This window comes from Macadamia integrifolia, chromosome 4 (assembly GCF_013358625.1).
Source record: "Macadamia integrifolia cultivar HAES 741 chromosome 4, SCU_Mint_v3, whole genome shotgun sequence".
Classification (NCBI taxonomy): domain Eukaryota; kingdom Viridiplantae; phylum Streptophyta; class Magnoliopsida; order Proteales; family Proteaceae; genus Macadamia; species Macadamia integrifolia.
In genome coordinates, this window is record NC_056560.1 from 2,963,524 (window position 1) to 2,990,579 (window position 27,056).

A 27,056-nucleotide genomic window follows, 5' to 3' on the forward strand; every position below is an offset into this window, starting at 1 on the left:
TATACAAAACAAAGAACTAATCCCTAAAGTTGTTTCATCTTTAACCTTTGTATTAAGACAAGGGCCAAACTTTGAAGGAAAAGCAATGGATGCAGCAACAGGATCAGGGGGAGAAGAGGTAGAAAGTTGATGATAGCTCCAACATGTTTATCATCTTAAAAGCTATTTTCAACCATCACTTTGTGAGCTTTCATCTCTTTATTGCCACTTTCTAACTATGGATAACAAAATAAAACAAAAAGGAAATAAAATATTTCTTTGAAACAACCGGCCTAAAGAATTGAATGAAACGAAGTGTGACAATATGATATTATACATTGAAAGTAGTTCTTTAGCCCGGAGTACAACCTATGACCACTCTTCTCGATAGAGTTTTTCTCCTTTGCTTTGGCACTACATGTGGTCTTAGGTTAATGCAGAGCCAATAAGATTATTTATATTAAGCATCAATATGAATGATATTTATTTATTTATTTATTTATCACATGTTCACTTGATAATTTTCATTTGTTACACTTGGGCTTTTTCAGAGTTAAAATTACGTAGAAAATCGTGAGTGCTTTGTCCCAATTTGTAAATTTTTTATCTGTGGATCTAATTTGTAAAATAATACAATGTTTGTCATCTGAGTTGCAAATTTTCCCAAGCATTTATGGCGAGCCTTGGAAACGTTGAAACTTTAAAATGAAACGGCCTCAACGTCCAAAAATCCGTTAAAATAGTAACTTTTTTTTGGTAAAGGTTAAAATAGTAACTTAGGAAGAATGAAAGATATCGAAGTACTGAACGGCAGTTATGATTTATCCGTTAAATAAGTTTGTGATTAGTTGCATTATTCTCTTTTATTCGCTCTTTCCATTCATTGTCGTTCACCAACCATTAGGAATAGAAGATGCTGATGTGGCTTTCTTGGCTCTCATTCAAAGGAAATAAAAAGGAAAGATTTCACCAACCACCAACTCTTTTTTTTTTTTAAGTAGAAGCAACGAACCACCAACTTCCACTAAATGTGGAGAATTGGTGGGGGCCCATTAGGCCGGACTGATCACCTTGAAAACCGATATTGGATCGATACAAACGATACAGAATAAGCCGATCCGATCCGAGACCGATACCTTAAACATGATTGACACCCCTACTGTTACATTCTCTCTTGTTCTAAAAAGGTACTCTGACAATATCTTTTGGTTGTAATTGAACAATTGAATAGTGATGGAGTGACAGTGAGTGATTGAGTGAAAGCTTAGTAGTGGGACCAGGTGCCACATACCTTTTACTTCCCAAGCCCATTCCTTTTGATTAGTATATCAAATAAGCCCATTCTTTATCAAAATAATAATTATAATAATAAGCCCATTCCAGAGCAAATACTGCCAAAATATACGACTTTTCTTCTTGTTTATAATCAAAAAAATTAAAAAGGGTCAGATCTGACGTCTCTGGGCCCTAAGAATATTTTCCAAGATCCATTGCACGTGACCCCTTTCTTGCCCTAACGCCAGTTACGCCATACACACATATTAATTATTAATTCGCGCAATAAAAAAAAAAAAAAGAGTCCGGAAAAAAATTGAACCTAATGACCAGACCAAAACCCAAAAACTGAAATGAAAAACCAAACCGATACCAGAGCATCTGGTTTTTCATGTGACACTTGTTGATAGTTTCCTTTCAAAGTATATGAATAAGAATGGTTTCTACCACAGGAATGAAGGTTTGAGCTCCCTTATGATGATATTTTAATTATAAAAGTGAAAGGTTGGAAAGATATTCTTTCAATCATTTCGGATCACATGTCTCCTTAGTGCTTGATTTGATAGAGAATATTTTTGCCTCTTATTAGATTAACTTGCTGAGAAACAGCTTCTTTAGAAGAGCCATGAGCAATAAGTGAGAAGAGCTAGACTACATTATAAGATAACAATTGATTTTCTATCGTCATTTGAATGTATATGTAGAATTTTTATTTTATTTTTAGTTGTTAGGATTAGTTTACGCCCACCTCGATTAATCATTAGGGAGACCAGCACAACAACCAACAGTCACAGTATTTACTTCAATCGCAAATGCACAGATAGGAGATCGAATCTAGAATCATTCTCCTATCCACACAATCCTCAATTTGCCTTAACCATCTGGATAACCAACGGATGGATTTCACTGGTATTTTCAAGTGATTGGAGAAAAACCACACCTACCTGAGATGGGATGGGTTTCTTTGTTGTATTTGCAGCTCTTGTTTTTTACTTATTTTATTTAAGTTTTCACTTTGTTGCTTCTGTCTCCATCTTCGGCTTTCTCATTATGTTTGGTATGACCTAAATTAAGAGAATATTTTTTTTTGAATTTCAAAATTCACCTTAGAAATGCTAAAATTTACTTTTATTGTGTAAAAAAAAAAATCTATTAATAATCAAACAGACAATTTTTTTTTTTAACCATTTTATTTCTTTTATTTACCTTTCTAGTTTTTTTTTTTTATTTCTTCTCTTGACTACTAAACATACCCTTATGATTAAATATTCTCAAATAACTTATAAATTAAAGAAATGATCCAAATTAGTCAAACTGAATTATTGAGACTCCATACAAAAAAACAACCAAATATAAAAAATAGGAATACAAACCAAACTATTCTTGAACCAAATCAAAATTGAATAAAAAACCAGAAACCAAACCAATTTGTATAATCCGAATCCAAACTCCCAGTCCGTATTGTTTCAGCAATCTCGCAGTCTCCTTGTCGTGCACCTCATGTCCGTATGATCGATCACATGTGGGCATCACACGTGGAGATTCAGTTGGTGGCTGGAAGAGAATTATCCCCTGCCAATCACTGTCGAGTTGCGTGGACATCACATGTTGACTGGACCTCATTCACTGATATGTCTATCCTTGTCTATGCACGTGGGACCCACCCATGCCCTTCTTAATTTACTTTTAAATAAAATAAGTGTGATGTACCTTTTTTTTTTCAAATTTCATGTGCAATGTTAGATTACTAGCCCAAGATTGTTACGTGAAGGGGTGAAATGAGTGACAAATTAACAGTATAATCTTTCTTTTTAATCACTTAACTTTACTACTTAGAATAGTTTCATTTGGTCATATAATTAGGTACGACAGGTCACAGGTCACAAGTCGCAAATCACAACTCATATATTTTGTTGGTGAGCCGAGCCATGTCCTCAAGCCCAGCCCCTAAGCTCATTCTGGTGAATAGCTCATATAAGGCTCGACTCATTACATATTATAATATTATATACATATATACCATCAAGGTTCAGTAAGCAGAATCGGCTTTGATGGATTTCCATTCCCATTCCGATTCCAAATCAGTTGAAAGGGAGTTTTATCTGTAATCGGCATGATACCATCAATACGTAACGATAAGGTTATCAATTTTTTCCTTTTTTTGATAACACGATTAGGTTATCAATATGGGTACTAATATTGGTAACCACAGATACTAATGTTGATACTATGAACTAAAATCGTAGTTGATATCAACCAGAATGTATCTAAACTCTAAAAGAAGGCTAACTTTTTAAAACATGAATCGATAGTAATATTTGGATTTGATTTGAAGTTCCACTTTCAATTCCTTCCATCATGTATACTATATAATCTATAATTTTAAGAAAAAGGTTTTGAGATTAAGATAACGTATATTTGTGTATACCTATCTCTTTGTTATATCAAATATATCCACTACCCTCCATTATAAGATATCATTTTATCGCATCTTATTGATATATGGTAAACCACTTGCTCAAAGGTTCCTCTCTATATAATTTTATAATTTATTTAATTATGACATTTTCTTATAATTTTTGTTCTAATACTAAAATCAAGGGATCTGTGGGCTTCCCACGCTTACAAAAAGAAAGTGGGCTCAAAAAGTTTCAAAATCTTAGTTTTACTCGAGGTGAAAGGTGCTCTAGATCCTCACTAAGCCCAAAGCAAGTCTCACCCTTTTTCTGTGCTTGCATGTGTGTGGTCGCAAGCCTATTTGTAGTGGACCCACTACTTTAGTCCAACGGTTGCTCCTTCTTATAGTCTTAATTGATGGGCTTTAATTTTATTTTTATTTATGGAGGCAATTTAACTAACAAGGATCACTTTTCGTTTTCTATTTTTTATTTAAGGGCGATGGGTGTTTTTTTGGTTGGGAGAAGAAGGGAGAATGAGATACTAGTAAGGAGCTAACTAGCCCTTATAATAGAAACCCTAGTTTAACATAATTCTCATTGCATACAATTGGAAAAGTGCTTAATTAATAATTTAAATATTTTTAAGTTACATAACAATCTGTCTTAAGTATGGGAAGAGTATTAACGACAATGATGATAAACATATTTAAACTGTTATGGAAAAGTTGTTATTCTATACAATTACGAAACAAAATATTCTAACACACGCATTATAGGAACCTTTCCCATTTGTCCTATTGTTTGTAGAGCTATTACAGTTGATGTGGTTATTTTGATTGGTGGGTGCAAAGGTTATGGTTTGGATTACGTTATATCAAATTTTAGAACATATTTCATTGAATGTCTTCCTCTACATGCATGATATATATGACAAATTCTGATAGACATAAAACTTAACATGTGAATAAAGGATTTAGCACTTAACATGATACATGTAACAAACTTTCAAGTGTCACTTGTTGGCATTTAAAGTATGCATATAATAAAAGTTCCTACCACATGCATGTAGCCATGTAGGACCCAACTCCCTTAGCATAATTTAATTATAGAAGTGAGAGGTTGGAGAGATGTTCTTTCAATCATTTCGGATCACATGTCTTCTTAGAGTTCTGTTGAAAATTTTGGTCGGGGAATACATTAGTTAACTAAGAAGCACCTTCCTTGGATGAGCCAAGAGTAATAAGAGAGATGATACTACATTACAAGATGGCCATGGATCCTCTCAGATCCTATCCTTTTTTTTGTCCTTTCCGATCACTTGAAAGTATTTGGTGAAAAAAAAAAAAAAAAAAGATGTAGAACCCAATAAATCTCACAGCTCCCTTGCTTTTTCTTAGTTACCAAACATTGTCCAATACTTTCAAGTTAGAGAAAAGCCGCACCCACCTGAGATGAGAGGAGATGGGTTTCTGGATTGTGTTTATAGCCCTTGTTTTTATTTTTTTATATTTCACTATTCGAGTTTCAGAACCCTAATTGATTTTTATTTTTTTTTCTAAAAAGAACCCTAATTGATTACAAGTCATAATCTCGGAAAAACCGCCATAGAAATAAATAAAATAAAATAAATAATGAGAAAAAAAAGGAATGGTTGAGGACGTTAGGACCCCATGTGGTGTATCATTATATAAGGTAACAGGACACGTGGAGGGCAATAATAGGGCTGTTAGAGGTAGGACCAAAGAAGGGTAGGCTTAGATTGAATGATGATTAGATTAGTCGTGGGATTAAAGTGTTGTTGTTATTGCAATGCTTATGATTAGATTCATTGTTTCCTAAGTTTTACTTATAAGCATGACATTAGCAATGCATAACCAAACTGTACCTATTGTGTGTGTTGGGTTTACTTTCACCTTTCACCTTTCACCTTTAAACTTTCGCGGTTCAGAGTCCTCTTTCGTTCTTACTTTGGCTTTTCTAGGGTAGGTTAGCATCTAATCACAGATTTTAGTTTAATTTTTTTTTTTTACTTTTACCTTCCTTATCTTATAGACTACTGCTATAACTACCTTAAATTGATCTTTTTCTTTTGCTTTATTAATGAGGAAAGTAATAGTCACAGAAAAAAAAATTTTGTGAGGCTGTAATGGGTTCCAGCCCACTTGTGCCCGCGGCCCAGCACGCGGCCCACCACCTTAGGTGATTTTCATGCTTACTTTGGCTTTTCAAGGGTAGGTTAGCATCGAATCACATATTTTATTTATTACTTTTACCTTCCTTATCTAAATTTCCTATCAGCTGTAAGCCTGTAACTACCTTCAAATGATCTTCTTGTTTTTTCGCTATGAAGAGGAAAGTTATTGTTGTGGACTGTGATGAGTTGCAGCCCATTTGTGCCTATGACCTATTCTTCTTTATGTTTTTTTTTGGTAATTTACAGCGTCACCCCTTAGAGAATGTCAGTATTATAGGAACACTCTCTCTTTCACCAAATTAGACTCAGACCCCCTATCGTCATTTTCCGTTAAGCAATATACCTTATATGCTGATGTCAGCTAATATATTTTATTTTAAATACCAAAATGCCTTTACTAAACGTGAAGTATCTAAAATGCCCATGTAATAAGTCTTATTCTCAAATCGATACTTAATGTACCTTTCTCCCGGGTAGAAATCGTCTGAAATTCTCATCTTGTACAATTCCATGCAATTCCACCCTAAATGGCTGACACGTGTAAATATTCCATATCTACGGTTCAGATTAATCAACCATAATACAATGTTAATCAACCATAATACAACCATAATACAATCTGAACCGTAGATATGGAATATTTATACGTGTCAGCCATTTAGGGAGGAATTGCATGGAATTGTACAAGATGAGAATTTCAGACGATTTCTACCCCCCTTCTCCCAAATCGAACACCGGAGATCATGGCTGCCACGATAGCGGCAGCGACTAGCAGGAACTTGCGGCAACCAACAAGAAATCGCGACAATCAACAACGACTCTTTGCGATTAAAGCCAAATGCCCTGATGAGGTGACCCATGATGGTGGCATCATTGTAGAGTGGGAGACGGAGATCAGCTCTAGACGGTCAGCGATTCATCAGGAAATAAAAACAAGAGGACGAGTTCCGTAAGCGTAAGGAGCCGAATTTGGTTGTTTGTTTCTGGTAAATCGCTAACCGCTTAGAGCTAAATTCCAATCTGGAGAGTTGGGCGGAGCCCGATTTGAAGAGCATTTGATTCAACCACTGATGCTGCTAGAGGGGTTTCTGCATGTCGACACTCCTTAGATGAACTCTTCCATTGAAATAGTGTTACAGAGCTTGGAGAGGACCCTGAGCAGCTTCAATGGCTATATGAGGATTTCAATATTATTTTTGTTTTAATTTAGTTGGTTTCTTCTGATATTTTCACCCATATTTTTGCCGTTATACAGATTTTAGAAGTATATATGTGGCGGGTTCTTTTGGCTAATGTTGAATTTCTTCTTCTGATATTCATAAGGATTGGAATAAGCTTTTCTCTGTTTTTTTTTTTCTAATTATTTCAAGTAGTCTTCTTTTTTTGCCGTTTCTTTTCTGTTTTATGTTGAAGTTTGAAATGATGAAAACGATATCTTCAAGTAAGCAGAAGCTCCATTGTTGTGCTATGCTGAATGATTTTGCACGTCAGTCTGATCCCAAAGTTCTATTTTTCTTTTCCTCATTTTTCCTTTCAACAGTTAATTTTTCTGAGTAACGTTCCTTTGGATCGTCAAGCTCTGCCCTCTGTGTCTGATACACTTTTAGGGGATTCCCATCTCCAGTCCTCACAATGTCACATCCTGAGAAACTCTTGCCCTAAGTAACTTTAGAAGGATCACGGCGGCGCTGTCGTCGCCACCCAAGGGAGGAATGATTCATCAGAACCACAAGAAATAGAGAACTTCTCTTTGAGCTCTTGTGAAGCCTCTCTCTCCGAAGAGTGTAAGTGAGAAACAAAGTAGGTGTCTTCCTTGAAGGAGGGAGATCGAATGGTGGCGGCATCTATTAATGAGGTAACGAAAACTTTCTTGGAGAGCTTTGGTGGGGCTTCGGTTTGTTCGTTTTCCTTCAAGGTTTGATGGGTTGATAGAGGTCAGATACCTAACTGATTAGGCCAGATTCCGGCACTGGAATATCTCTGAATCTAAGCTGCAACCGGTTCTCCGGTGAAATCCCACCTGAGTTCTCTGGTCTAAACAAGCTCGGAATCTTGGACATTTTTTTAGAACATCCAAGTCGGCCTCGAGATTGAGAGAGAGAGAGAGAGAGAGAGAGAGAGAGAGAGAGGAACCGCCGGTGATTGCTGCTGTTGTAGACCACGACTCATTGAGAAGTAACTTAAGTAAAATATATTTATTATTTGTTTTAGTTAAAAGGGTAAAAATGTCATTTCAAATATTTACTTAACAGGACAGTAGGGGTCTGAACGTAATTTGGTGAAAGAGAGGGGTATTCCTATAATACTGACATTCTCCAGGGGGTGGCGGTTAAAAGACTTAGAACTGATAGAGGGAATGAGTATTTTACCATTGAAAAGTTTTGTGAGAAAAATAGAATTATCCATAAGATAATCGTTCCACACCAATCGGAATCTAATGGGGTTGCCTAAAGAAAAAATAGATCTCTTAAAGAGATGATGAACTCTATGTTATTAAGTTCAAGTGTACCACTTAATATGTGGGGGGAAGCCATGCTAATGGCATGCTATCTATCAAATAGAATCCCACATAATAAGATTGGTATGATTCCATATGAGAAATGGTTTGGAAGAAAACCAAGTCTAAAGGGAAGAGTATCTTATGGAGACAAAAAGATGTACATATAGAAAATATTTTGATTTAGAATATTGTATTTCTATCTTATAAACAAGAAAGAATATCTTTGACGAAGAGGCTAAGAATCGAATTATTTTTTATTTTCTAGTAGAAGTTGAGAATATAATATTATGACATAAGAAAGGATGGAAAATTTATTTTGTTATGTTGAAGATTAGGAGGATGGGTAATCCTTCGTTCGAATCACTTGTTCCTCTCATATACTTCTTCCTTTATAACAATATTATATTTTCCTTTTTTTGTAGTTGTTTTATTTATTTATTTATTATTATTATTATTATTTATAACATTACATACTAATTATTTATAATTAATTGACACGAATAAAACACATTGTTCAACTCTTTGAGAACATTACATGAAAAAACTAGAAGGCGTCTAGCAAATCATCCTAAAATGTGTAGTAGAATGACTAGAAAAAAAACAGGTAGAGTTCTTGAACTCCTCTTAATTGGTCAAAATTTTATGTTATGCTCCTAGTTGGCTGGAAATTGAATCATTTCGATGCTGTCATTATATTTATTTATGGAAATTAAAAGAATGGTAAGTGAAATTTTTAAACTTCAAATATAAATTTTTGTAATTGTTACCCCAGTGGCTATATCGATAAATCCAAATCATTTCATATTTGGCTATTAAATTTCATTTTATCTTGCATTCAAATTTTGTTGGGATCTCTTTGATTGCAAGGAAAATTAAAAGGATGGGAAGTGAAAATGTCAAACATATAAATAAATAAAAATGTGTAATCATATGGCTATACCACAATATCACCAAGTCACCAACTCAAAAACATTCTATTTTTATTATAAAAATTCGTTTTAGTTTGCCTCTAAAGGTAAAAAAAATATATATATTACATTTAAAAAAATCATTACCATATATGATAAGAAATTCAAGTAGCTTACAATCACGTCGGGCAATGGACTAGCCGCTTTTTCTTCATGTTGGTGGGGAGATACCATATGGAGTAATCTTTGTGCTAACGTTGGGCCAATTGTGGGCGTATCCAAGCCCAATAAATAAGTCTTGCCTAGCCCAGCAGATATTATATCTGTTTAATGCTTGTTGCCTCATTGTGGCCCAAATCCTCATCTTGTACATGCACTCATGAGGGGATGCTGTGGTGTAGCACTGCAATGGGGTTCTCTCGCCAACGATGGAGGTCTCACAGGTAATCATGTTTTGCTTGTATATTTGAACTTAACATGCTAACTACGTTGGTATATGAAGTGGTAGGGTACCCATTGCAAAAGGCTCCCACCATTGTGTGGTATGGGGAGGATCATAATGTATGCAATCTAAATCTGACTTCATGGAAAGATTATTTTTCGACTCTACGTTGGCATATGAAGTGGTAGGATACCCTAGCCTATAAAAAAGGTATATGAAGTGGTAGGGTACCCATTGCAAAATGCTCTCACCATTGTGTGGTATGGGGAGGATCCTAATGTATGCAGTCTAAATCTTACTTCATGGAAAGATTACTTTTCAACTCAAGCATGGAACAACTAGGTCATAATAGAGCAACTTTAATTTTTTCCGGTGCTAATAATTTCCAAATTGTTGGATAATTCTAGGTTGGGGTTTGCCTCGTCTAACACTGATTGACATGAAACCCACATTCTTGGCCCAAATTTTTGTTTTGGGTGGGCTTAGGCAAATTCCTGGGCCTAAATTCTCTTTCTGACGATCTATGGTTTGAGGATCGTTAATCGACTAAAGCTGATTGCCTGGTTTAACACTCAATACATAACCGACATTATTGGCCCAAGTTTCTGTTTTGGGTGGGCCTAGGCACATTAATGGGCCTCAATTCTCTTTCTCACATTGACATACACTCTCTCTCTTTTTTTAAAAATCTAAATGGCACTAATAGTTTGAAGGAAGCACAGTGAAGGAGCGAAAGAATCCAGATCATTTACCCAGCATACGGAGAGTAATTACTATTAAACATCTGTTATACAGATGAAAACTTAAATTGATGCAAATAGGAATGAAAATAGCAAACAAACAATCTTACAATTTACATATGTTCAACAAAATTAACTACATCTATGGTGAAATAAGATATGATTCCCTGGCAATGAAGAATAAAGTTACAATTTTTAGTCCTCACTGTTCTCTCAGTTTTTACAGAGAATACCTTGCTTCGAACTTCTGAGTTCTCGAGTTTTTTAACGACTCTTCTGAATCAACCCACAAACCCATGCCAAAGGCACAAAATTTTTTTTCTTTATTTTAAAGATATTGGAAGTTTTCTCCTGATGTTGGGTAGAACAATAGGAAAATAATCCTCTGTTTTTCTCATTCTTGTTTTTCCTTGTTTTGCTACCTGCAGAACACAACACGTGGACAACTTTAAGACCAACGCACCGGATGTAATAATCCTCACCCAACCTTGACCGTTGGATCATCTGTTGCCCACATGTCTTGTTCTGCAAGTAACAAAACAAAGAAAAACAGGGATAAGAAAAACAGAGGATTTTGATCCAGAACAACAGGAGCAGTTTCAGATTCCAATAGACCTTGGCCACTCACTTTCCCATTTTTTTTTTTATCACGTTTTCAATGAGGATAAAATGCTATGAGGGAGTTGAACCCATGGCGTGAAGCCGCTCTGAGCAAGATAGATGGGACTTGGGGAGAAATGGATTTGAGACCTCATATTATTTAAATCATATACGAGGATGATATGTGGTGCTGGTTTGAGCCAGGTGACACCTTGCGTTTAGTATCAAGTCCGCAAAGATCAGACCACTCAAATAGGGGAGTCAATCGGTCAGGTCGGTCCGATTTTGGTCGGGCTTAATCAAGCTTGAAGACTTTCAAAGGCTACATCGTGTCCACCCATTTAATTAATCGGGCTTAGTTATTGAGGGCATGGTACGATTTATATTCGGTTTGTCGGCCTTGGGCTATAATTGAGCTATCTTAATCGGGTTTTAGTCGGGTCTTAACTGGGCTACGGACATGTTTAATGTTAAACGGCTTTAACCGGTTTTTAAATAGACCCTCTTTAAAACGTGCTCTTATATTTCGGCCCACTCATGCAAGCCCAAAAAAATGACAATAAATCAATAAATGATGCCAAATATAACCATTATTTAAAATGTGAACATGTCTTTATTTTTTAATTTGGGGGGTAAAATAGGTATTCTACAATCATTAAAGGGTCGGGCTAGGCCAGTGCACAATAGGCCGGTCTTGGTCGGGTGTTAAACGGTCGGTCTCGATCGGGTGCCCAACGGTCCAAGTAGCAAAACCGAGACTGACCGTTTATAAACGGGTCGGGCTCAAGCCCGACAAGTTTAATAGACAATGGGGGCCTAACTGGTCTATAAACGGTCTGTCCCAATCAATTTAGTCGGGTCGGGCCATGAATTGACACCCTTACACTCAACATTTAGTTTATTGATGCAAGACCACCCATCAAGTTGAGGCTCCCAGACAAGCAAAACTGAATAACCTGTATTTGATACCAATAAATAAATTAAAAAATAAAAGGAAAAAAATGTCATTAAATCCATGGTAAATAATTGACACGGTTCAACAAATACATGATTTTAGGGTTTAGTATGATTAGCTTTAGTTGGATTTATATAGACACTTTATTTTGATTTGGTTCAATTCAAGCAAATGGTTTTCAGTCTTAGATTGATATTCTTACTCGTTTTCCATTTGGCTTAGGGTTAAAATGCGAAAATACCTTGCCCACATGCGGTTCTTCTAACATTTCTTAATTTTTTTTTGGGAAGATTTCTATCATTATTTTTACTTAACCTATATTTACTCATACTCCTTACTTAAAGTTTCTTTCCTAATACTCTTAAAAACACAGACTTCTACCTCTATTTCTCCTTTATTATTAATTTTAAATCCTTAAATTACCCCAAAAAGAAGGGAAGATGATACAGGGGTATGAGGTGGTGCGGCGGGTTAGCTGTTACGGAATCGAACGGAGTAGAGGGAGGGTAATTTGGAGATTTAAAATTAACAGGGGTAGAAAGGGTAGTAGAAGTTTGTTTTGTAAGGAATTTGAGTTTTTCTTTGGGAAGATTCTCCTTTTTCTAAATATTAATTAAAAACTGATTGGACATTAAAAAGGAAAAAAACCTATGACGGACGAGGATTCGAAATTTTGTCTAAAAAATAATTTATCTTACAGCGGAGAGCGGACACAAAATGCCAAATAGTCAACGTGCCGACCGAATGTTGAAAGTTCAAACCTTAGATGGGGATTTAGAGCAATTGCCAATTGGGCTAACGTTAGAATCAAGGAACGGTTGTCGATAGCCCCACTGGACATTTAAACGATCTTGATTTTGCCACGTTTAATAGCCTTCACCCCCAATTCATCTATCCGTTAACCCTAACTTCAACGGAAACCTCTCTTCGTCTCCTTCTCTCTCTCTCTCTCCTTCTCGGTCTCGGAGACCCTCTCTGTCTCTCTCTCTCTTGCCCTGCAACTCTGCCCGTCCAATCCATCAAAGAGGAAGAGATCAAGTGAGTGCAAAAGAAGGAGAAATCGGAAATTATCTAAGAGAGAGTAAAATGGGGAAGCTTCTCTGCGATACGACGGCGATTGCCGAAACTTTCCAAGCTTCACCACCGCTCCTCCCTTGGAAAGATCCGACCTCTACAGCTTCTTTTGACAACTCGAAAGATTCTGAACTCTTGGAAAAAAACTCTTGGGACACCGTTAGCGGTTTAGAGGATCAGCAAATGCGCTATTTGCAAAGGCTTCATGCCAAGGGAGTTCTTTGGAAACAACCAGAGACAGATTCTTCCCCTGAAAGATCCATTATCTTTCGCCTATCGCATGGAGGAGATGTTGAAGCCGACGGAAACTGCCTTTTCACGGCATCTCAGAAGGCCATGGGATCCGCCATCGATGCTAGAGAGCTCAGGCGTAGGACTGTCTCGAGGTTTCTAGAAGATCTTGGATCTGACGGCGGTTTGGAAAGAGATTCCATCGATGCCGCCATTAAGCATCTTTATTCTCCCGATTTGAAAGCTGGTTGGGGGATTCATGTTGTTCAGGAGGTCAAATTGTTGGCCAAGAAGGAAGATCGTGTGGGTCTTGACGTGGCGATCAACGAGCTGGTCGATCTTGGGATGCAGAGGTATATTTTTTTCGCGGTCCTATGTTTTGATGCTTCTGATATCATGAGGGGAATTTTTTTTTTTTTCTGAAAGTTTCAACGCATCTGATGGAGATCTCTCAAATGTATGAGTTCCCATTATTTTGTTTCTTTGGACGTATATTTAGGTTACTGTAAATGATTCTTTTCGTCTCTACTAATTATTTTGCTTGCTTTTTGCGGGGATGCGAAATGTATTTAACTTCCTATTCCTCTTTTAGCTTAAACGCACCATTTTCCACACGTCCCTCGCAAGATTTAAAGATAATGGCTTTGGTTTTTTTTTTTTGTTTCTGATATTTCTTTCTTCCGCTTTTATATTCTATTTTTGTAGATAAATTTGCTGTTCAGGACTTCAAATGGGTAAAGTTATCTAGGCATTTTGGTTTAGTTATTTGGTTGCTTGTTTGCATATTTATGATTGAAGGGAAATGGCTGCGGAGTCTATATATAAAGAGAGATGCATTGCTGTCGACGATGCCCTGAGTTGGGCCAAATACATGTCCATCTCTGGTAGTCCTGATGATGAATTTGATATCGTCACTTTGCAATATACTGAGGAGGGGTTGTTAACTGTAGATGAGAATAGAGAAGGACGTGCTGCTGCTTTTGGAGATGATATTGCGATAGAGAGTTTGGCAACTGAATTCAAGAGGGAGGTTTATGTGGTAAGAAGATGCTTCAATCCTTCAAACTCTTCTTTTCTGTTTCTTTCTTTGTATTAATATCCTTCCAGAATAATTAATATCGAATTTCTCTTCCATTTGGGTAGATAGTGAAAGTTCTATGAAACTTTGTTCCATTTATCCGTTATGTTTGCACAGTACAGTTATCTAGTTTATATGGAGCATATTAAATTCCATAAGGGATGGTTCCAATGAAAAGTGGTCTAACATGAGGTGTCACTTTCAAATTCCAGATTCACTGGTGTCCATATAACAACCTTGTATGGGATGTTCTCCCTTTGGGCACCAATAAAATGGTTTAAAAATGATCATGTGAGGGGCACCTTAAATGAATTTGGAAAGTTACTAGAAAATGTCTTCATATGTATTACTGTAAAGTCGTAATGAGTGATAATACCTTACTGGAATATATATTGACATGTTGGAATGATTGATTTCTGTATGATTGTTGTTTAATTACTAGCTCCATAGAATTATGATGAAAGTCTTTGCATATGCCCATATGCTAGTGAATTATTAATTTGCAGAAGGGGGTGAGTGTTCACAGGATGGTGAACTCCTGGAGTACATATTTGCTTGCCTTTATAATAAAGTATACACGTGTAGATTGGCTTAATCATGCCCTTTCCTCACTGACATTGCACCATTAACCTCACCCCCCTCTCTCCCTAGTCATGTCGGTTAGTAGCCAGCCTGTAGTACCTGCTTATTGGTATTTTAGCTACTAAGTTGTATGCTGTTAAGGTTAGTGTTTTTCTTTAATTGGGATATATGACAAAATGATAATTCTTAGTTTATGTGATGAGTTGGATATAAAATGATATTGCTTGAGAATTTTTTTTAATGCAACTACAGATGTATGATAGATCAATTTGATAGATTTACCTTGTGCTTTCACTCAGTTAATATCATTAATTTTGTACGTTCTCTGAGTGATCTCAACTTTAGTGATATTTGGTTGGCAAAGACATACATATACTAAACATTTTTAAAACAACTCCCAATTTTATTTTAACAGGTTCAAGCCCATGGATCAGATGGAATGGTTGATGGAGAAAATTGTGTTTTCTTCCTTCCACATTGTCCGAGGGGTCAAATCTGTGAGCCTCCATTTTTTCTTTTCATGAAAGGGACAGGTAAATAGTTATTTATCATCGTGCAGATGCATGCAGTTTATTTTTCTATGGGTACTGTTTCATCCCATTGCATTTAGAAGTGGACTGGACATCTCAACTGTTCGGTGGTCCAATTGACTGGTCCAGAAACAGTGTTCTGTATGTTTGTATGTATGTATGCGTAAAAATTACATGGAATTTACTAATGCAAAGTTTGATCTCATAGTGGCACTGTCAAAGTTGCATTCCTGTGATTAATTTAATTGTCTTGTTTTTATACTGTTTCGATACATAAATATCAGAAAAGAAAATGATGGCCACACTGCATATTATGCGCATTCTACACTCTCTCCTTCCTGACATGTTGGCCCCCTTCCACGCTCCCATTGGCTTGGCAAGGGAGATTCTATTCCATATGGGCAGTGTTGTGATCCTTGGCCCATTACTGAAGTTCGTAAAAATAAAACATAAGAAATTGTCCTGGCCTAATGCAGCGTGCCACTCTTAGATAAGCCACTGAGGTCAAATGTACAGACGGTTTCCCCATAGAAGGTTAATAATCTGACATTCTGGTCCTAAAGTCCTTAAAAACTCTGGTTTCAAGTACGGTACCTATATGATTGTCTTTTGGGTGGAAACATCACAACCTATTGTTATTTTCGTGAAATATGGTTGCAAGTTGTGATCAAGAGTCTGACAACAGAGAAGCCAACAGAAAAAGGGTAAATGAAAAGATAAATTATTTATATCTGCAGCTGCTTGGCAAATTATTGTTGTTGACTCTTACTTGTGCTAGTTTCATTTTATTTTCTGGTTGTTTCTACTTGTGTAAATATCACTGGTATGTCTAAAGTTGTTTCTTAAATCTTTCTGGCATACAGGTTGGTGTGGTGCAGGAGCTGATCACTATGAGCCCCTGGTAGCCCATCCATCGCTATGTGTTTCCCAGGAGAAAGCTGCTGTTGTACTTTGAGGAGCAATTCTTCTTGAAGTTTTGTTGGTTAAGGTTATATAGAGCTACAATTTTCTTTATCATTTTTGTTTCTGATGCTCTATTTTCAGTTGCCCACCCCACCCCCCCCCCCCCCCCCAAAAAAAAAAAAAAAAAAAAAAAAACCCAGCGAGAATATTTTGCCTGCAAATGAGTCTTCAATCTGTTCATCATTCTTTCCTCAGATGCAAGGGAGTTTCCGTGGCACTCGTTGCCATTCTTAACAATATCTAGTTTTTGTGCATCATTGACTGTAACTGCAGGTCTATTTTCCTGCCTTGAGACCCCATGTGTTAGTACATTTGTAGTAGTTATACCGGCCTTATGTTGTTCGTGGACTTTCTTGAGGTTTTAGAGCTGATCTCATATCTGTTCCCTATTTTTGGAGCATTCTGGATTGCCCCTGTTGTTTTCAGGGAATGTATTTCACTTGATTTTAATTCTATTAAATGAGAAGTGCATTTTTCTATATGCTAATCATAAACTGGCTTCATACCACCCTCGGCATCCTCCACACTTTTTGGCTGTAAGAAAGAGCCTTGGACTTGGTAAGTCTCTGCACTAGTTATATCTGGAGCTAAGAAATGGCAGAACAGTTCTGATAGAATATACAGTGAGGACTCACAAATCCTGCAGGAAATTGTGAAAAAGGAAAGTGGAAATAGAGAATTTCACTTTGTGGGAGCTGAACGATTGGACTTAATGTAGCTTAATGCTCTTGCTTGAACGACATCTAGCTTGTCTTCTTGCATATGGAGAAGGTGGGTGCTCTCCGAATCTCTTCTGCATGTATTTGTGATCGCAGTGTGAGAATCTATATCTACACTAGGTTACTCAGTCATACTTGAGAGATTATGATCTTCCAAGACATTCAATGGCATACTCTGCAGAAAAGGGAGCAGACAACAGCTGTTAATGTTCTGAACATCTTTGGAGTTGAGTCACTGATCAAATTCCTCGTCTATGGCATTACTATCTTTTGGCTCCCGGATTATCTGAATGAAAGAAAATGGTGATAAAAGAGATCCCCAACCCAGTTTCTGTAGTTCTTGTTTAAATGGTATCCTGAGAGAGCAGGTCTAGATGGCAATCAGCAACACCAGCTATTTAAGGCGATGGTTGTAGAATGTTGTTACTGATTATTTTATTTTATTTTTTAATTTTTTGGGACCCGTTATTATTGAAATGTTAACAGATTTGGCATTGCCACAGGTCTGAGTTGCTCTTTTATACCAGATTCATTTAAACTCTGTTAATTCTCGTCGTTCCTTTGGTTAATACTTAATACCCCAAAACGATGACTTAACATGGCAAATTCTTGTTATAAGTATCAAAATTAAGGGAAGATAATTGAAATAAATATTCAAGAACTAGAGTTTAAGTGGAGAGATTCTCAACTTCGAAGCTAATCTAGTCAAGCAACCTAATCTAATTTCTTGGGTTTTCGTGATAAACTTATTCTAATTTCAACAAGTGAAACTCATGATTATATTGCTATATTAACAATTCTAGCTTAAAATTCTCAATTACAATTGGGTTACATCAATGATATTTTTTTAAGCCCTTACTTGTTCGCTCTCATTATGGATGAGTTAACAAAACACTTCAAAGACTATGTATCATAGTGTATGTTATTCACTGATGATATTGTACTCGTACATGAGATCATGGAAGAGATTAACACTAAATTAGAACTTTGGGGGTCAAAGCTTAGAATCAAGAAGTTTTATGATTATTAGAGCAAAGTAAGAGTATATAATGTGTCCCTTTAGTCAGGACAGGAGGTGTAGAGCCTTGCTTTTTAAACCCAATTCATTGATCGGTCAGTTTGATTTGGTCTTGCAGGGTTAGAACTAGAGCGGGTTGATGTCGGTGTCTTATGGTACATCAAAGCAAGGGTGATGTCAAATGCGAGGTGGCCAGATAAGATTGGATCGGTACCCGAAGTGATTCGCACGCCAAAGCTGTGCCTTTGGACATATCACAAGGCTATGTATGAATAAGAAATGCACATTATCGTATTTGAATGATAGGAACTTGGTCCACAACACGTGGCGAGGGTAAGGTACATGTTAAGACTCTGTTTTCCTCTAAAATACAGCAAGGTTGGCTTGTTTGGCCAACTGGTGGATGTTGGTAGGTGCGAGACCCACAAGTGTAACACACCTATTGGGGTAATGTGGACCCCAGCATGCCCGGCTTGGATGAGCACGTGTATTTCGACCTCCTCATCATAATGAAGTCTTGCATGTCTGATGATGTCTGCTATATCACCCGGAAATGCGATTTAATGTGTTTTGGTTAATAAATGGGCAAAACCAAACGAACCTTAGAAGATATTATTGGCTAGGGTAGAAATAGCCTTTATGTCTCTTTCTCCCTCATTTATGGTTATCAGCAAAGTTTGGCGAATGGAGTAAAAAAGAGGGAGAAAAGAGGAAGAAGAAGAAGAAGAAGACTAGAGAAGAGGCTTCCCCCTTGGATCCCGTAGCCACGTTTTACCTTTTCGTCGTCGGTATCTTCATTGGTGTTTTAAGATCTACATTTTGAGGTAAGTAATACCATAAACCCTTGAGATATGATGGAACCCTCTTTATGTATATTTGAATCTAGAAGATAATGGAACCCTTGCATGATTTCCTTGAAGTATGTGAGAAGGGAAACAAGGATTTGGGAGTTATTGAAGTGGCATTTGAGTTTGGGACGAGAAATCCCAAGATTTGGGGTTTTCAAACTAAGGTATGATTTCTTTCCCCAAATCTTGTTCATGGCTTAGATCTATAGAACAATCAAGTAGATGAGGCTTAGAATGTGTGAAAAATGATGTCGGAATTACCCTATTGGGTTTCCAAGAGTTGAAATGGAAAAAAGAAGAGAAACCCGAGGAATACCGATTGGTAGGATCGACGGGTGCCACACCTACCGGTGTGACCCGCCTGTCTTCGCTCAGATTCTGACTCAATCGACAGGTAGGACCGGACGGTGCCACACCTACTAGTGTGACCCACCTGTCTCCTCTAGGTCTACCGGAAGGTAGGATCGGTGGGTGCTAGACCTACCAGTATGACCCGTCGGTCTGGACAGATTGCACTGGTGGGTTTTCCTACCCACCTTTATGATCCACTTATAGGTTGAATGAGCTTCGATGGAACTCAAACTCATCGACAACCTTCCTCACACTATTATACGTGTCATGACCATATCCTATGTCATTTATAGACCCGAATTGAAGGTATTTCTAAACTTCTCATCTGTGCTAGGTTTCGAGAAACACATCTTCTCACTCCGGATCTTACTCATACCGCGTGTGCAGATTCTTTTACAAGAATAAGTAAATGGGAAGAGGACTTTGATCTTAATTTTTAGACTATTTTTGGCATCCTATGCATTCATAGACTATATTGACATTTCGATTGTCATTCCTTTGCAGATGATTGATGAATGAATGATGCATTTAGAACTGAACATGTTGTATCTTAAAATTTTATATGCATGATTACTTGCTTGAAATAGTGAGAATGGATTTATCATATGATGGATTATGATGATGATGTTTTTCGATCATGTGTGAGATTTCCTGATTAGATGCCATAGTCGGCTTAAAAACAATTGCATTGGTACACCGTTGAGTGGCACAAGAAAGTACTATGCAGTTGTAATATCTCATGTAGGAGCATGTGGTTAGGATTTCATATTCCCTCGTACTATGACCCTTCCCAATAGGGGTTTACGTGTTGGAGTATCACTGGGGGGAAGCGTCGATCATGGACCGCTGTGGTGGTTAGAAGTACGTCTGGCTGATCATTAGGACAATTCGAAACCTTGGTGATATATTCAGAGGGCCAATCATACTGCTTTTAATTTCTATTGTGGTTCGATCACAATTTACTTTTTCGAGTGCTCACGGTGGGCCTTCTTCAACAACCCTATGGGCGTATCGTGGGATGGAGAACGTATCTCGAACTTGGGGCATACGCCCACTGTGGTTGTGAGTAGCACGTTACCTATGATCTAATAATGATTGTTTAGGTGGAATAGAATTAAAATGAATCTCATGCATATAGTATTATTTGAAATGAATTTGTTTGTATGTCTTTCTTTCCATTTACTGAGCTAGTGAGTTCACCCCTCATGTATACACCTTTTTAAATAATTTTACAGGATACACTGTAGAGGAACCCGTGCTGGGTCCCACTGACGAAACCCCAGTGGGGGATTGGTGGGTCTCTAAAAATTTGAACACGGTGACAACTGCCAGTGTGAGGGTTGTATTGCAGGGTAACAGTAGCATATTCTTCTTACTGTACTCTTTTGATTCTTTTGATATATTTCCCTTTTGTGCTCTCTATAGTTAAATTGTTATTTCTTGTGTAAATATCATGCCGACGGGCCCACATGTAAATATTTTATGTATAATAATTTGGGTATCAAGAGTATATGGAAAATTACAGGTAATCATTTATGATAAAACTTTCACTTAACTAGAATATTGTATTTAATGATTACTTGTGGCTTGCTGTGTTGTGGTTACTGTATCAGATGATCTTGGTAGTTTTGGGTTACGCAGAGGGAACCTGGTCACTGGTCAAGTTCATATGAACGGGGCGTGACAGGAGGGGTGACGACGTTGTGAATCTAACTAATTAGAAACTACCACAGATAAACTATTTTAAATACTTGGGGTCAATCATTAGCAAATAAGGGGATATAAATGATAATGTGTCCCACAAAATTAAAGTGGGATAGATGTAGTGGAGAAGTGCGTCAAGAGTGTTACGTGACAAACTTATGATAGTTAAACTCAAGTGAAAATTCTACAAGATAATAATGCAATTAGCTATGACTTATCGGGGGGAGTGTTTGGCAATTAAGAAGAGTAATTTGAAGAAGTTGGGGGTAGTAGAGATGATGATGTTACGTGGGATGTGTGGCTAGACCAAGAGGGATAGAGTAAGGAATGATTGTATTAAAAATAAAGTGGGGAGTCGTCCCAATTTAGGACCAACTATGTAAGAGCCGATTGAGGTGGTATGATCATGTTCAATGGAGATCTTTAGATGACTCAATCAAGAAAAACAACCAAATTCATATAGAGGGTTCTAGAAGATGTATGGGCAAATCTAAAATGACTTTTGACGAAGTGGCAAAGAAAGATATGCAATTGGTGGGATTGGATTCTAGTATTACTGTAGATAGACCTCAGTGGAGGACAAAGACCCGTGTAGCCGACCTCTTGTAGGGGATATTCTTGGGATGATGTTCTAATTTTACCGCTTAAACATATCACTCATAGCTCTCTTATCGTCTTCTACATCCTTGTATGTTGTACTTTTTTTATCCTTTATTTCTTCATCTTGATGATCATATTGGATTCATGTAGCCGACCCCATTTAATTAGAACAATGTTATGATGTTGTTGTTTTTATATTAACAATTCTAACTTTCTTTATTCTTTATTTGAAGTAAGATGTTCATCAAATACATTGAAGAAAGAACAGAGTTTGATTAAAAGGTCGATACTTCATTTAATGAAAAAAAAAACTCATCAGGACACAGAGCAAACTTCACAAGACCTTCCACACCTTCTTCAAAAGTAATGATCCTAGTATTGTTGTTAATCGTTGCGAATGCCAGATTGACATAACCAGGGTAATTACAATTTATGTGACATTTGGGAACTTCAATTAAGACGAATATCTGTAACTACTTAAGAGAATCAAATCTTTTTAATAAGTTAAATTTATACACCGCTGTCAATTTCACAATGAATCTCCTTAACTTATGTTTCGAGGGTTTTTTTTTTTCTTCAAATCCCTAACCTTTTCACAATTATAATTTTATGTTTATAAATGTAAGGTACACAAAACTCAACCCAAACATATACAAACACAATAATAATTATATGAATCACTGTTGAATACAAGATAGTGAATAATCCAATTGAATCTTGAAGGCTTTAGGGCGCATTGGATAAATCTATAGAGACATATCTAATTTGAATGTAATCTCATAGAATGTGGTTCCCTAGAATTGTATTCTTGACAAAATAATTGTTTAGTTTGTAGATTCTGAATGGACATTGGAAAAACACCCTCTCAGGTATACTAATTCAGGTTTGGCATTGAATAGAAAAAGACTAAAGAGAGGTGATTCTTAGGCCACCTCGTGTGTTTTATATTAGGAAAAGAACCACCTGATTTTTTTATGAGATCTCCGATTGAGATGTTCTTACAAAGAATCACTTCATATATAAAAGTACTTGTGAAGAATCACTTGATTCTACTAAGAATTCTGATCATTAACAACCAAACATGACTGGAAATATAAAACCACGATTCCACGGAATCACTTTCCAAATTTCCAATGAATTGTGCACTCAAACGCGCACTTAAAATCTCAGTCCTGGCCAACCCGACTAATGAAAAGTCCAACTCAAGCCCTGTCGGACTCTAGACGGGCTTGGCGGGCTCGGACTCATAAGGCCCAACTTACACGCTGAAGTTTCCGGATTCGATAGAATGTGACGCGTATTGCACGTGCATTACCCCAGCAATTTAGTTGATTCTGATCTAACGTAATTAATTTTCTATTTATTGTAATCCTAAAAGCAAAAGAGGGAGAGAGAGAGAGAGAGGCACAAATCTCGATTCGCTTTGCTTTTAATGACCCTTCTAATATCTAATTGCCACTTCCCTTCTGGGGCACGGAGAGGGGAACACCTGTCACCGACCTTTTACACGGAAAACCGAGACACGTGGCTTGTGTTAGTGGAAAAGCATAAAAATGAAAGGAAATTATTAATTAATTAACATCATCCGTAGGATTGCGCATTTCAGTTAGTGGAATATCATCAAATCAGATCTAGTCTGGTCGGTGCTATACTTCGATGGACACGTTCAAGGCAGAATCAGATACCCGTTAAAGGGTTCTGGACACGTGTCCAACCGACCCTACCGATGTATAAATTCTCCCTTTCTATCTGCAGTCGTCTTCCTATTTCATTTTCGCCACATCTTGATCCTTTGTTGCAAATCTCACAGTTTGGGGTTTAACAGAAAAAGACTACTTCCTTGACAGAGTAAGAAGAAGAATAATAGATCAAACGAAATGGGCCGTTTCTGGACTTTGATGACCCACCTTCATTCCCTCGCCGGGTAATTATTACTACAACTTAATTTTCCCTTTTTTTTGGTGGGATTTAATTAGTAATTTTGATTTGTTGCAGACCTTCGGTGATGCTGGTGTTCCCACTGTATGCGTCGGTAATGGCGATAGAGAGCACCTCAAAGGTGGATGATGAGCAGTGGTTAGCGTATTGGATCATATACTCCTTCCTCACTATCCTTGAGATGCTTCTTCAACCTCTTCTCGAATGGATACCGATATGGTACGATATAAAGCTGGCGTTGGTGGCGTGGTTGGTTCTTCCACAGTTCAGAGGAGCAGCTTACATTTACGATACATTCGTGAGGGAGAAGCTTCGAAAGCTTGGTGTCTCTACCAAGCCTCGTACAACGTTAGCTTCGTCCCCTTCCAAGGAGAAAGAAAAGAACAAGTTTGTCGACTTCATCTCCCCCAAGAAAGTAAGTTAAATCACTCTCTCTCTCTGCAACTTCCACCATCGATCTTTGATTTCTTCACGGATAATGTATGTATTCGCAGGGAAGACATGAGGCTTATTGAACAAAATCCACCTCAAAATCAATGACTGCTCTGATGATCAATACTCTGTTCTTTGTTTTCTTCAGCTTTGGATTTCTGTAAACTACTCTCTGTAAAGTTATGCTTGTAATTTGATACAGAACATGATCTTCTCTAAAATCAAAAGCCCATACTCTTCTCTCTTGCTTCCTTCTTCCATCTGCTGTTCTTAATGCTTATGGGTGTCCAGTATCCAGATCTTGCAGCGCATCTCCTCTGTATATAAGATTATTCGCTCATTTATTACGCGATTCGCTCATTTATTACGCGCAGAATTGAAATTGGATTTTATTTAATCCCTGCGAAGATTCTCCTTTGGATCATTAGAGTTAGGATGTGATGGTTGAAGTAGAAATCCGACACTCGGCTCTAGGAGAAAACCTCAAAAAAAAAATAAAAAAAATAAAAGGGGGTTTAAGTCGGATATCCAATAATTTATTGAAATAATGGAGATAAAGATCTCATGAACTCTAATCCTTTAAAAAAAAAAAAGCCCTGGAGAATATTTCTATGTTTGGTAAGAACAGAATTTGTTAGAATGCCAGCGAAGGTTGCTAGTTATATATGGGCCAGATTACTTTTACCTACGAAGGACCCAGTATATTAGTTATATATATGGGCCGGGCCAGCCATGCCAGGATGTGGGCTCAATCATGGGATTCGTCTTCATCTGTTCTGAATTCAGATTCGATTCAGATTCGATTTTGGACTTGGCCAGACCATGGTTTTAACTTCTAAGTAATCGGTGTCGGTTTTGGCCGATAATGATACGGAGTGCTTCTGATCGGGGCCCATATCAGATGCTTTTGCCCTCAAACCATGGGATCAGCACTCTAATATCGATATCGATTTAATCAATCCGATAACATACTGATATTTGATTCCATACATTAATTGGTATTTGACTTCATACGATACCGGCTGATTTTGCCGATTCCAACGCAATTTTTAGAACCATGGGCTAAAGTTGCGACAATGCTCTTTTAGCCATTTGGATTGGGTTTTGATTATATGATGTGGTTCTTGGTGTATTTATGTATATGATAGGATTGAGTCTCATCATGTCACCGAGGGTAAAGGTAGAATTTTTTGATAATAAAAATTAGGGTTTAGATGAGTTAAGAATAATATATTTTGAATTTGTCTATTAGGAGTGGGAGTTTATTGTTGGAATTAGAGGTGATATATTCGTATATATCACTAGTAGTGAGGAAATATTTGTTTACACAATTTTGTCTTTTGAGAGTTGTTTTGAGGTGGTTTCTTTATGAAAGAGAATTTTTAATCGGTCAGAGACAGTACTATACCTCTCTCTCTCTCTCTCTCTCTCTCTCTCTCTCTCTCTCTCTCTCTCTCTGTGTCTTTATACATGAAATGATTTTGGTGGCTATCATGTGTGAAACATCAGCTATATATATATATATATATATTTATATTTGTAACTAGATGTGAAAAGAGAGTAAATAGTGGGCAAGATTTGTTTTACCCTTATCTTTTCCAATTTTATAAGTAATGAAACTCTTAGGCTATGTTTGATAGTCATGTAGATGTCACATAGCAAAGAAAAAAAAAGGTTAGAAACGTAAAATGATGGAACAATGAAATTTTGTTTTGTTATTTTGGTTTCATTCTAAACACAAAAAAAATGAACAACTTTAGGTAATTGTTCTTGAAACAGATTCATCGAATAATACATATATATATATATATATATTTTTTTTTTTGACATAGAAATTGAAAATTCTGTTTTTGATACTAAATATCGTTCTTAGAATTGAATGACTATCAAACGCAATCTTACTCTTGCTTTTCAAACTAGAAAAAATGCGTCTTACAATAGAGAGCTTCTCTCCCTTCTTTTATCCTTTCTTCCTTTTAAGCTGTATTCCTAAAGTCGAAATTCATAATTTAATTTTTAAAATTTTTCTTGGTCTTATGGCCATTTATATTTGAAGATGTTCTAGTCATATGGGATTGGTTTCACATCAATCCTTCGATATGATTTTGATTTCCCTTATCTTATAAGTTGATTTATAAGATTGAATTTTTTCAAATTCGTATTAGAAGCAAAAAGTTAATTGCGAGAGTGAACTAAAACCTTATTTACCACATGGCAAATTCTAAGACCATCAAACAAAGCCTAAACCATGCATTCCTTGTAAAAGAAAACCAAGAGCTAGCAAGGAAGTCGACGTTTCTCTTATCAATAATTTTAGCACGACATGTAATTAGATATGTAATTAGCGTATATAAAACTAGTATAGGCATCAAATACTAATAATTTGAGTATTTTGGGATTAAAATATTACTTTCCTTTATCATCCTCGTCATTGAACTCATTTTTTAATGAAGTTTCCTCCATTCCCAACTTAAATGTATGTCTTCTTCGCTAATGGTTCATTTTCACTAATTATTGTATACCACAATACCTCATGGAAGCTGCTTAAAGGGAAAATAATTCAAGGGGATCTTCCTTTTTTTCAAAAGCAAATGGAAAGCAAAATGGAAATTTTTTAAATATTTTAAGGTTAGACACATGTAATCAAGTGATTACTATAGTAAGATTATAGGAGGCATAGAGAATCTGAGAAGGAAAGAGGGGAAGGGTTGATGGTTCAAACTCTGATCCAAGACTTACCCTAGTTGGTTGAGTCGGTCTAGTAGCTAAATCAGTTCCCCCCTCTCTTTTCGGATCAAGTTTCTCTACATCCATGGCAAAGAGAGAATTTACACATTTAAGAGCATCTAATCATAACTGGATCAAATCATAAGTTGTCAATTATGAAGAATAACAAAAAAAATGATAAGAAATGATCAAAATCGAAAATTTTCTTTTTCTCTAAAAATATTTTCTCTCTCTCTCTCTCTCTCTCTCTCTCTCTCTCTCTCTCTCTC

The 27,056-nt window shown here is 36.7% G+C and overlaps 2 protein-coding genes and 1 non-coding gene across 3 annotated transcripts; all 3 read left to right on the forward strand.

Annotated features, from left to right (window-relative positions):
* Positions 1-7,260: 7,260 nt before the first annotated feature.
* On the forward strand, positions 7,261-7,350 carry LOC122077629. The gene has a single exon (XR_006139876.1). It is a non-coding gene; the product is annotated as a small nucleolar RNA Z122 (small nucleolar RNA).
* Positions 7,351-12,869: 5,519 nt separating this feature from the next.
* Positions 12,870-16,937, forward strand: LOC122077219. The gene is made up of 4 exons (XM_042643089.1): positions 12,870-13,650; positions 14,096-14,336; positions 15,373-15,490; positions 16,351-16,937. Exons 1-4 carry the CDS (start codon positions 13,079-13,081, stop codon positions 16,440-16,442), a joined length of 1,023 nt encoding a protein of 340 aa, XP_042499023.1. The 5' UTR covers positions 12,870-13,078; the 3' UTR covers positions 16,443-16,937.
* A 6,507-nt stretch (positions 16,938-23,444) lies between these two features.
* On the forward strand, positions 23,445-24,318 carry LOC122077431 (HVA22-like protein e). Its single transcript, XM_042643374.1, has 3 exons — positions 23,445-23,614; positions 23,686-24,043; positions 24,123-24,318. Exons 1-3 carry the CDS (start codon positions 23,568-23,570, stop codon positions 24,141-24,143), a joined length of 426 nt encoding a protein of 141 aa, XP_042499308.1. The 5' UTR covers positions 23,445-23,567; the 3' UTR covers positions 24,144-24,318.
* The last annotated feature ends 2,738 nt before the right edge of the window (positions 24,319-27,056 follow it).